This window comes from Brugia malayi (assembly GCF_000002995.4).
Source record: "Brugia malayi strain FR3 genome assembly, contig: Bm_v4_Chr4_scaffold_001, whole genome shotgun sequence".
NCBI lineage: Eukaryota > Metazoa > Nematoda > Chromadorea > Rhabditida > Onchocercidae > Brugia > Brugia malayi.
The window spans coordinates 2,844,117-2,857,620 of NW_025062478.1; the positions used below are offsets into that span (position 1 = coordinate 2,844,117).

The 13,504-nt window shown below is 22.3% G+C and overlaps 2 protein-coding genes across 2 annotated transcripts; one reads left to right on the forward strand and one right to left on the reverse strand.

The window, feature by feature from the left end:
* Window positions 1–565: 565 nt before the first annotated feature.
* Window positions 566–4,265, forward strand: Bm9276 (Uncharacterized protein; the record flags this gene model as incomplete). Its single annotated transcript, XM_043081423.1, has 8 exons — window positions 566–733; window positions 1,001–1,130; window positions 1,468–1,547; window positions 2,057–2,233; window positions 2,472–2,611; window positions 2,918–3,272; window positions 3,694–3,898; window positions 4,111–4,265. The coding sequence occupies 8 exons, from the start codon at window positions 566–568 to the stop codon at window positions 4,263–4,265; spliced, it is 1,410 nt and encodes a 469-aa protein (XP_042937357.1).
* A 1,336-nt stretch (window positions 4,266–5,601) lies between these two features.
* Window positions 5,602–9,448, reverse strand: Bm7385 (Uncharacterized protein; the record flags this gene model as incomplete). The annotated part of the gene is made up of 6 exons (XM_043081424.1): window positions 5,602–5,668; window positions 6,324–6,462; window positions 7,232–7,347; window positions 8,072–8,207; window positions 8,513–8,735; window positions 9,356–9,448. The coding sequence occupies 6 exons, from the start codon at window positions 9,446–9,448 to the stop codon at window positions 5,602–5,604; spliced, it is 774 nt and encodes a 257-aa protein (XP_042937358.1).
* Between the last annotated feature and the right edge of the window lie 4,056 nt (window positions 9,449–13,504).

Sequence of the window (13,504 nt, forward strand, 5' to 3'; positions counted from 1 at the left end):
AGCTAAGTTTTATTGCTTGTTGCAGTACTTTGTAGTATAAGTAAAGCACTTGTTTATTACTTATTTATTTATTTTTAGTTTGAATTAATATAAATTTTAAAAAGGAACAAATCAGCTATACAAGTTGTAAACATATAGAATAAACATTTCACAGTATATTCAACATAATTCATTACATATTCATCGATACCTTATTTTCATACATGCTTAACTTCATTTTAGTAATGCTACTTCTTTTTTTAAACATATTTTTTGTAACATTAATTATTTTATTACTTTTGCTTACTTTGAGCTTATTTGCATATTAGCTTATTTTAGCTTATTTGCATTATTAAGTAATGAAATATGTAAATTTATGTAAAGAAATAGCCAAACTTATACACAACATTTCATTGTTAAACTATTTAATTAAGTAAAGAATTTACGTAAATATGTCAATAATAAGTAGCATTTATTAAGTAAACCATACAAATTGCTAACACTTAATTACGTAAGTGCAATTAATTGAAATTATTAATTTAAAAAAAATGAAAAAAAATTTAAGGGTAAAAAAATAATAATAATAATGGAAGAAGCACAACATGTTGAATCAACAGGAAAATCTGAAATTCAACATGCATACGAGAAACGTCGTAAGAAAAAAGGTGAACGAGAGAAGAAAGAAGTTAAAAAATACTCAAATATTTTATTTTCTTGTGTTACCGTAAGACAACTTCGTAATTTATTAAATAAGGTAAATTTTCCCTTTTTTAATTTTATCATTTTTTCTTTTCTCTTTTAAAAATAATATGCACTACACTTTTAAGAAAAATGTAAGGAAAAGTTATAATTGAAATTTAACTTATATTAATGTTAAAATTTTGAAATTTCTTTTCTATAATTTTATTTTAATTTTGTTCTACGACTTAGTTATATTGTTGCTGTAGTATTATAAAATTAAATTTAAAAGTAAATTATTCTTGTAATTCATTGCTAACCTTAATTTTAAATTGAAATTTAGGTTGAGAAGCAGAATGGTTCAAAAAATGATCATGGAAATGGTAATACAAAATTTAATGATCGAGAGACAATTCGACGATTGACTTCTAGCAGATCAAAACAACACAAAAGAATGAAAAGACCACGTCATAGTTAGCTTTTGGTTTTTTTTTTAAACTATAGTTTTGCTCTAAAAACTAATTTCAAATAAATTTCAAGATTTTATGAATTTTATAAACATTAAAATATTTGATTATTATTTTTTTTTTTTTTTTGTGATATGAAATCAACAAAGTAACAATTCATTTTAAATATTAGGTATAAATATTTTTTATAACTTTATCTAATTTTAATATATTAAATATGATTTGTTTTAAAGTACTCCTTTTTTTTTTTCAGAAATTAAACTTATTATTTAAATTTACTTAGTTTAATTTTTTCGAGAAAAAAAAAAAAAAAGGACAATTAATTAAGTAAATTTTGTTTTAGAATCACAACAAATAGTTGTGCAAAATACTGTTCAGATGAAAACATTTCCCGTCGCGGCAATATCAATGGGTTTATTCATTGTATGCTTCGTTTCGCTTCTTCTCAATTAATTCATAGATAGGATTTTTCCTATTACAATTTGGACTGATTTTTTTCTGCCAGTTTTACCCAAATCTGTTTGGTAATTAATTGTTACCTGGGTGAAATGAAATATCGGTGTGATTTTTTCCTTTTTTTTTTTTTGTAAAAATTCAAAATATATTATAAAATATTGAAAATTTATGATTTTTAAGACAATAATATATGTCTGCATAAATCTAGGAAACATCTCCCAAAAATTCAGAATTTTAAGAATTTCAAAATTTTTTTAAAATTACAATAATGTTATTTCTTAGTGGAGTTATTACTATTACTGGTATCATTATTAGGAAAGTGAAAATATTACTGAAATTAAGGAATTCGTAAAACTTGAATATATCTTTTGATACATTGTTAAATTTTTTGTTTTACTTTTACTATAAATTAATTTATTAGTATTTAATAAATTTCTTTTTATACGTAATGAAAATAATTGAACCATAATTTTTAGGCAAATAGTGGTAATATGGGAGATTCAAGTTGCAGTGTAACGTTTTGTTTTGTTTCTCGTCAACTGATTTACGATTTGTCATACAGTTCAGGTCTTCTCTCGTATAGAGCCGGTTATAAAGTTCCATTCAGTCACCTGGAAGCAATTAATTTTCAAGGATATTATGTGAATTTCAAGGTTTATCTTAATTCAAATTTTTTGCTATTTTAAAAGTTGAAAGGACAATAATAAATATAAGTAATTGAGTACTTCTAATGCTATACTGATAATAAATATATTTTAGCTAGTTTCTTCTTTTTTTTTTTTGTTTTTAAAAGATTCTTTGTTATAATCATTTAGAGTACTTGTTGATTTGTTCTTCTAATTTGATTACTTGTTGTAATTATTTAAAATGAATGAATATCGTATAACTTAGTTATCGAAACCGGCTGAGCAAGAATACTGTAATCGACGAAGTGTTTCGGATAGCAAACGTACCGTAGTACCATGCAATGATTTTGATGTCACATTGGGACAGTATAAAACATCACTTATTCATGTAGTTCGCTTGCATAGGTTCTTTTTTTTTTTTTGATTTCTTAAAAAAAATTTTTTTTCAAAGATTAACGATTATAAAGATAAAAAAGATTTACGATTATTTTTTTTTTTTTTTTTTATAATCTTAGATATATCAAATAGTTTTCTTTATTCATTTAAAAAAAATGCATATATTTAGCTAATTATTAGTACTTTTAATTAACAAGATAATATAAAATTATTTATTAAATTAATAACATTATATTAAAATAATCTAATAATAAAATTATAAATCTTTTTTTATGATATTTTTTTGTTTGTTTGTTTGTTTTTCTTTTTTTACAGTGATCAATCATCTCTATGGATTTATCACTTACTCAGTGCAGATCGACAATTCTTCAAACCACTAATACGACGAATAATGCTAATTGGCAATAGTAATTCTACCAGTAGCACAGCTAATTCAGAATCTCTTAAACATCCATCATCAGCATATACTGTTAATCCTACAACAGTATCGTTGTATACGAATGATTCTGATAATTCGTATAATTTTGCTACAACAAAACGTTTCAAATCGTTATCATCATATCTAGCAGAATTTGATGATACGAGTGATAATGATTTAGAAATAACAAATTACAATGAAACAACAACAAACACTTCTTCAATTATGACATATAGCATTACACAACCACAGGTTTATTTCTTAAACTTTTTCTTTTCATTAATTTTAAACCTTTATAGACTAATATAGTTTAAAAAAAAAAAAAAAAACGAAATTCTTCTTTAACTGAAATATAGAAGACTGAAAAATGAATTATTTATTTGGTATTGAAAATAAATTTATTTTAATTGAAATATTGCATTTTAATTAAATTTAGCTTATTTTGCTGTAGCAAACAAATTTGAAAAATTGCAAATTACATGGAAAAGTTTCATCATTGCATTTATTTATAATTTATTTTATATTATATTTTTATTAAACTATTTTGTTTGATGCGGTAAAAGTGGATATTATAGATAATATTACAGTGATTCAATGAAATTACATTTATTACTTTTAATTTAATTTTTACTATTATTTATTAAGCGGAATTTTTTTCTTTTTTTTTTTGCAGTCTGCTGGTGATTACAATGATAATTTGAAATGCAATGAAAATTTATGGCAATCTGAAATGCCTGAACTTATAACTGAAGAATCAAAAGATTGCTCGGCTGTTATGATAGATTCAACAATAACAAATGATGATGAATGTGTATTTGATCTAGCTGATGAATTGAACAATGATAATGGATTACAAATAATAGATTGTTACAATGACGGTAATGTTTTAGAACTTATCAGTAACTTTACTATCGTTTTTAGTTATAAGTAATAAGTTTCAATGACAAATATAAGTGATACTATGAGTTGAGATAATTTCTCCTTTTTTTTTAAAACATGTTTGTAATGATCTAATATGTTAATTTTTTAAATCAAAATTTAAAAAAAAAAAACTGTTTCAGTTTTTTTTTTTTTTTTTTTTTGCTTTTAGGTACAGCGGAAGAGAAAGGAACAAAAGTGGTCAACGATCCAAATACTATTAATTCCACATTTACTCTATCAGAATCGGAACAGGTAGATTCGGAATACGTTCCACAAAAGTCTGATTCGCAATATATTATCAGTGATTTGGATATGCTTTTTTAATTAGGATTTTTTTTTTTTTATATTCTCTTTTTAAAAATGTCTTTGTAATTATTTATTTTATTTAGTATTAATTCTTAAGAATGATTATCATAAATTAAATTTTTATTTGATAGGAAAATTCAATTTTAATTTATTTAGAAAGATATATAGTATTTCGCATCAAATAATGATAATAAATGATCAATTTGATATTTAAATTTCTAATAAGTGTTTCATTTTTATATTCAAAAAATTTTCTTCTCATCCTAGTCAATAAGATGTGATAAGTGATAAGATGATCAATATACATAAGATAAGCTTTGTTTTACTGATTTATCATTCTTTTTAAAACTTAATTTTTATTCTATTATATGTGTTCAATAATGATTCCATCTTACTGTTTTGATGAAATAAACTGTTTCTTTTTCAGTTGTTTTTAAACAATTTAATAAATTTTAATTTCATCTGAAAACTCTATCTAATCAAGGTTAGTATCAAATGAAAACACATTATTATTTGATCAATATGCAAAGAATATGTATAACACAAAATAAATGCTGCAGATAAAATTATGTAACTTAAATTTACAACTATTTTTTCAAATATAAGTTTGAAGAACGCATAGCAAATTGAGTAATTCTATCAGATAACTCACTTAATTTTAAATATTTATTCTATAATAAGAAAAAAAAGCGATAAAATTGTTGTTAATAAATTTTACAACTAAAAATTATATATTTTATTCACATCACTTATATTGCAGTGCATGCTTTTTTTATAAAACAATAAGAAAGTTTGTCACATTTTCTTATAATTAAATAATTTTACCTTTTTTTTTTGATATATTTTACTTCAAATTATATTTGCAATTATGATGAAATGATTGAAAATATTCCCAAAAATTATTGCAATAAAATTTATTAATATATTTCAAATTGTTTGGTTGAAGAGAATAAGTAATGCTTTACAATTATTGTATTACAATCTACTTTTTTGCAAATATTTAATTTGCTAAATAATTTATTTATTTATTTATTCATGTTGGAAGCTATCCTAAAGTAATTATTATCTCTGATCCAATCATTTATCGCTTCATTTCATTTATTAAAAGTTAATTTTAGATTGCAAACTAATGTTTACTGCATAAAAAGATAAAGCTAATATCTTTGATCAATCTCTCGGATAGTAAAATTCAATTCAATTCATTAAGGATTAGCAGTTATTCAATTAATTCAGAAAATAAGTTCAAAAAAACGAATCGATGCAGGAAACATTAAATAGAAAATTTAAATGAAAAGAAAAATTGAAAACAATAGTTTTTGTTTTTTCTTCTTCTTTCATTAATTTCATTTATTAATTATTTACCATTAGCATCAATTGGACCAGATGCAAAACGTACTGAACCATCGCTTGTTTTCTCACATCTGTAAAATAATTTTATTAATCTTTAACTAATTAGTTAGTCATTTTGTTTTGTTTTTTTAATGAAAAAATGATACAGAAAAACTTTTTTTTCTTATCAAATTTAAAAAAAAATTTGTTTATCTAAATCCTTTTGTTTAATTCAAAAAAGAAACTTTTTCGTTAGAAAGAATTATTAAAATATTACCACCAAAAAATAGCTAAACATGAAAATCATTGTCAAGAAACTGAATATTATTGAAATATTATTTTAACTCATGAATTAAATTTTATTATCATGAACTAAGAATTTTATTATGTTTAATATTATTATTAATAAAATCATTTGATTAACGAATTCATATATATATTTATTTATTCTTATTTGTTTATTTCTTTTTTTATTGATTCATTTATATATTCACGTATTTCATATTATATTTCTATTATTATAAATGCTTCAAATTAATTAAAACCTTATTTTGTGACATATTTTAAATTATTTAGATGCTGAAAAATATATATTAATTTATTTGCTGTAATTTTCTATTTCATATTATTATATTCATTAATAAATAATACCAATTAATTAAATTTATATTTCATAATTAATCTGCTCAAAATTAAAAAATCAATAAATGGAATTATTATAGCAGCAATTAACAAAGTTAAACGTACGTGTATTTCGTGTCACCAACGCTTATTTCATTATTCAATGGAATTTTAATGCCATCTTTTGAAATGCAATTTAATACTTCAATTTTGCCAGATGATAAACATGTCTTATTGAATCGTTGATCATCTATCCACCATGAATCTGCAAAATTTAATGATAACAATAATGTATTATAATTTAAATTTACTTACTCATCAAATAATCAAAATCAAATATTCTCTTGCCAATACATCGTATATCTTTTTTGCTTTTTACACATTTGGTATTGTAAACTTTTCTTGCAACATATGTGATTTCAAATTTTACAAAAGTAATAATCGTATCATTGTATTAATTAATAATCAAAAAACCGTAAAAAGTTTACGCAAAGTTCATTTTTTATATATTTATAGTGTGTGCTTGAAAATTAAAAAAAAAAAAAAAGTTTAAACAACTTAATTTTATACGCATTTATAATCACTTTACACTCATCAAATATGAACAGCAAAAAATTATTTTTTGTGCTAACATTTTTTCATATAATTAATTCTATTTAATTCTGAATTCTTTTGAAAGAAAAATTTGCAAAAATTTAAAATCATTTCGTTACAAAAAGAAAAGTGAGAACTTTCTTGAACTAATATTATGCAAATTCAAGCTTAATGCAAATTTGATTTTATTTTTTAAAAAAAAAAAATCAAAATCTGATTAAAATTAGAAATATTGCCAAATAGTAATGATGGAGTAGAAGTTTTCAAAAAATTGAGTACATAATTAAATGAAAATATAAAATGAAATAATTTGATAATTAAACAATTTATTATTTTTTATTTTCAAAAAAAAAAAAAAAAAGATTTTGCTTTTTTTATTTTTATCATACTGTAATATAAATTTGCATACTGTAACACACATTTGCATACTGTATACATACCTGCAACATGATGTTCACCTTTCGAATCTATGCATTCCACCTGAAATGTTGTTCCATTTTCGGTTCCTTTGCGTATGCCATGTACTATAACCGTTCCATTATCATATTTTTCGCATCTAAAAAAGAAAAAAATAAACAAATAAGCCAACTGCTAATAGTTACAGTAATTTTTAAGCCAAATTATGACATTTCTATCAGACTGTCCCTATTCATTTGCAATGCATTGTTTGAAGAAAATGTCATCACATCAGTGACGGAAAATTAAACTGTACATACGGTATTTGAAGTTGATTGCAGTACATATTCAATTATAATATATTATTTAAGAACAAACAAATAATAATATAGTATTTGAGTAGCGAAAATTATAATAAATATCATTTTGCACGGTGGTTTAAAGTCTTTCTTTTAATTTTTAGTTTTAAAAAAAAATTAGCTTTTTAAATTTGCTCCTAAAGAAAATATAATTTCATGGATTATATTTCGTTTTTTTTTTCGTTTTGTTTTGTTAATAAATATTTTCGTTATTTAATTTAATAAAAAATACACTGTATTACTGATTTAAGTAAGAAATGACAATTATCAATTTGTATTGTCTAATTTCTCTCGGTTCATCATTATTGTTACTGTCGATATTATTATTATTATTATTATTATTATTATTATTATTGTTACCATTATTACTATCATCATTACTGTCATTATTACAACTTCTGCTCTTATTACTATCATAATTAATATTTAATGTCATCATAATTATACTATGCTAACATTAGTATAGAAGTTGACAAATTAGATACTAAATTAAATTTAAAAAACAAAAAACAATAATTGACAAACTTCACAATATATCCACCAATTTCTTTTGATTCACCAACATTTATTTGTTCATTATCTTGACCAAAACAGGCTATCAATTTTTTCTGGCCACCTGCTCCACATTCATATAAAAATGATTTCTCACGCCACTGTTCACCTAAATATTATTTTCATTTCAAAAACAAAAATAAAAAAAAAATCATTGAGTATAATTTACTTTAATAAAAAGAAAACATTTTTTACAAAAAAAATTGAAATGCGATGAAAATTTATAGCAATTTGAAATATCTTAAGCAAAAAAAAAAAAAAAAAAATCATAGCTGTCATAAAAAATTTATGACAGCTATGATTTTTGCATAAATTTTTTTAAATGCACAAAATTTAAAAAATGCATAAATTTTTTTAATATCGGTGTGCTAAATTTATTATTAGAAATATTAAACAATAGGGATTAATTGTTACCACGCTGATGTTCATCACATTTTGCATTTGCATGTAAAGTTTTTTGCATTACAATTTGTCCATCATTATTTTTTGAACATTTCCATTCATAATCTCCATCAATTATACTTGAATTAATTGATATTGTTGCACCCGATGGTGTCTTACATCCTGTTATCTCAACCATCCAAGATGTCCCATCATCAGTCATGCGACATCGCATAACAAATGCATCTTTTTCAACCTATTAATTTATCCTAATCATTTTTTTTTTACACTTAAATCTAATAAATGATTGTTAATTTTGAAAAAATGCATACACTATGAGTAATCACTCATTTAGAAATTGATATGCTTAAATTAATGTAATCCAAATTATTGAACAATGATTTAATAGTATCTCTTTGCTAATTTCCATATTTATTTGTTGATTATTTATGTAAAATTCCTCAAATTTCTAAAGTTTATTTATACTTAATTTTCTTTCCCTAAACATACAGTTATTTTAAAATTGCTATATGAATTTTGTAAAATTGATGATATATCACTTTAAAATGCACATAATGCATAATTTCATTATCATTCATATTTTCAGTTAAATTTGTCATTCCTTATTTACCTGTTTTTATTATCTTTTCGATGTATAAAATTATGAAGACTTTCAAAATTAAAACATTGATGCAAAAAATTGATGAAAAAAATGCATATTTTAAATATTCTCTTAAATAATACTTTTATACTAACTTAAATTTCAAAATATTAATAAACCAGAATAAGCAAAAAGAAACAAAAGAAGTAGTATCAATTAAAAAGTAAATAAACAAATTATAAGAATTAATAGAAGTGATGAAAAAGTAAACAAACCCAAGTATCGCCATCCTTGTAATTATTACCATCATGTATGCATCCATTTAGTGGATTAATTAGAGAAAATAGGATTAAAAGAATTGATTTCATTTTGTTATTGCTTAAATTTGAAATTTAACTGAACCACTCTTATGACACACTCAGCTCAACAACTGACACAATTTGAACAAATTTCATTTATTCCCTTCCTCATTCCATCTCCTCCCTCTTTCTTCCCTCTTTTTATTTCCTTCTTCTTCAACTTCCTCCTCTCTTCCTCTTCCTTATTCCTTCTCTTCTTTCTATCTTCCTTTATTAATTCTTCGCAACTTTTAAACTTTATTTTTCATAACAAACATTTTTATGCTTCATGAAACAAACTTTAGTTTAACAAACTAATTAATTTAACAAAGCTAATCAATTCAATTCCGTCATTATTTGATACATTGCTAATCAATTTTTAATGCAACTAATTAGATACGACTTTTCAATTTAAATTATTGATAATAATTGATAATTTTACAAACTAATAATTATTAACAGACATTAATTATTATATTATTTTACTAATTTTCAAAAAATTTGAAGTTCATCTTGTAGCATCATTTTCCTTTTTTTTTTTCTTTTTTTTTTTGTCAACAACTGGCGTAGATTGCACTATTTGTCGATTTCTTCATTGTAAACATATTTTGTTTGTTTAGATGAAATTTAATCTAAATAATTTTTCTTCGGTTTTTGCAACTTTTCTTTTCATTCTTTTCCATTTATCAGTTGATAATGATTAATGTAATTAACCTTGCTAATAATTATTATTTGATTCATTATTATATAATTATCATTACAATCATTACTGATATATCTTTCCTTACATTTATATAAAAAATTGTTCTATAATTGATCAAATAATGTTTATTTAGTATTAATGATATGAAATATTTGTGATATAATAATACTTAAGTATTGAATATTACAATTAATTAATACTGATTTCAATTTTGTTATGGCATTTATTTCGCATATAGAAAGAATTAAATTTAATTAACAAATTGATGAATATCCATTCGATATATTACACAGTTGAATTTCGCTGAAATTTGTTGCTAAATATCAAGATTTACAATGAATAATCTTACTGATCTAAATGATCAGTAAGATTGTTTAATAATTTCATTTCTTTTTAAATCTATTTTAAATCATATTTTAACAATTTAAAATTTATTTTGCTATTCCAATAATATTTTCATTTATTTCATTTCGATGATCATTTTAATGTTTCATCTTGATTTTTATTAATTTCAAGCAGTTCAAATGGAAAAATTGAATTGAAAAAGTTGGTTGATGTATTCATTGCTTAAGAAGAATTATTTTATCTTTATTTGTCATCAAGTTATATCCAAATTTTAGTAAATCACTTTATATCACAGCATTTATCAATATTTTTCATCACTTTTTTTTACTATTTTCATCATATTTACTCAACAAATTGCATCTTAATATTTTCGGCATAAAAACAAAATTTCAAACCGATACGTGCAGCACGCCAAATACTAAAATAAAATAATATTGGATTAGAAATTCGTGGCTCCTTATTTTTTGATTTTTTTTAATATTTATTCATATATTTGTTCTCATCCATCCGCAGAGATGGATGAGAAATTAAAATCGACTAATCTAGACGAGAAAGTTTAATTTCACTAAATTTCTAATTTGTTAAAAATTCCTACAATAGAGTCGAGCATTTAAATCGATATAAAATAATATTGTAAAATTGAAATTTTTTCGTTTTTGGTTATTTTTTTCTTTTAAAAACTTAATGAGATAAAAAATTATCCATTTTTTTAGTGCATTTTTCTTTTTTGTGATCACAATACTGTAAATTTTTGTTGAAATAGTTGAAATCAATTGTTTGATTAATTAACACTTGTATTACTTTATAATATTATCAATAAAAAATATCATTCGATATAATATTTTTCTAACGTTTATCTTAAATAGTTCAACAAATTTGAATTCTTATTGAAATATTTTTTACAGTTTTTGTCAGCTATTACAAAGTACTCAAAGCATTAAACTTTTAGTGTGAAATATAAATTTAAAAATTAGTCGAAGTGCGTTACAGCAATTTGCACTTTCGAATATTTATAAAAATAGCAATGAATCATCCACATTTTTTGCAAAAATTTAAAACAAATCAGCCATACCTACCCATTTATGCTCAATTGATAAAAATATATGTTTGCAATTTTAAGATTTAAAAAAGGAACCAAATGAAAAAAGCAAAAAATGTTACAAATTTCCAATCATTTTTTGATGCTCGTTTCACTTTTCATTCTTGATTAATGCTAGTTGAAGTATTACATAACAGCAACATTTCGTTAAACTAACAAAAGCTAAGTTTTTAATTGCTGCAATAATATTTTCTCATTACAGTAACATCCCGTCATTCATACCTAAAAATCTTCAGCGATTACAGTAGTACCCTCACATTACGGTTATACCGTATCAATCATACAACTAATATATCTTTAATTATTGATTAATTGTGTGCTCCGATTTCATTTTTTTTTTCTTTTTTTTATAAATATAAATTTATTTCTCTTGCAGAAGTTTTTTCTGCTAGTCATAGAGAAAAAAAAAGACGAACTAATTGATAATTTTGAAGTCAGCGCTATTTGCCAATCGAAAACTGGTTTCATCCGCAAGCAAAAAAACGAAAAAATGTGAAAAAAATTATAATTAATAAAAAAAAACCTTCTGATCTAAACCTTTAAAGCTTCAAAATCAACAAAAGATGAAAGAATCAAAACTATTTTATATTTTTTAATGATGATAGCTAAATGATTTATGATATTTTCGCAAAAAAAAAAAAAACAAAATGGAATTCATTAATGAAATAATTAATGCAAAATTATCTTTCAAACAATGTTAATAGAAATATTAAGAGTTAAACAATTGTTTGCTCATCTGTTAGCTTTTAAAATGTTTCAACAATTGCCAGTTACTTTATTTTCTACTTCATTTTGATTTTTTAATTAATTAAGTTCAGAAAACTGAATTGTAAGCATACTCTTTAGCTGAAATTTTTGATAACAATTTTGATTTTGTTTTGCATTCTCAATTATTTAACTATCATTTTTTTCCTGCTATAATGAAGTAATTGAAAAAAGATTGCTGTTGAGTATTATGTAGTGACACAGGGAAATTTTTTTTAAACATATCCAAAGTGTCATGTTTAACATTCATCTAAAAAAAATTTTAAATTTTTTAAGTCTTCAATTACAACAAAATGTGATTTAATTTTTGATATCATATAATGATATAAATGGTACTATTGATAGGAAAATGATAATATAGTGATTAAAAAAAAATGTTATTAAGTATTAATATATTTAAAAATAAGTGCCATATTTGAAATGAACACATTAATTAATTAATAATACTTGATATAGAGTTAATTTATGTTTATGATTTATCTGTTTAACAGCTATCACATTTCTACTGTCAATTACACCATTCTTATCAGTACTTTATATCAGAAAAGAAACTTCATCATGATGTAATCATAAATAACATACTTATATTGTCACATACATGTAAAAACGATAAGCGACAAAATTAAAACCTTTGCCAAATACATTAATAAAATTTTTTCATATTAAATTGCAAACCACCACTTTTAGATTTTTATTTTCTATGCAATATTTATTTTCAAAACTGATCAATTATGCACTACTGAATTTTTGAATCATTTTAAATGGTTTTTTTTTTTTTTTTTTTTTTGAATTTCAGTGCAATCTAATATAAAATTTTATTATTTTAAAGAAATGGATATATATTATTTGAATTTCAAGGTGAAAATGTAAATTAAATGTACAGAAATAAAACATTTAATATGGCTGCAAGAAAAAAAAATTGATTAAGCAGAATAAAAATTCTTCCGAAATTCTGTTTTATGTCAATAAAATTTGATTCTTGAATTACAATAAATCATAATTAAAGAAATTAATTTGCAATTTTTTTTTACATTCTTTTTACTGATTAATCATAATACTATAAAATCATTTGTGAGTTAGCTGTAAGTTGAGAAATACTTTTTAAATGAAATTTTTTTATAAAACAAATAAATCGAATACTGAAATATGGAAAAATGATATACACGTTGATAAG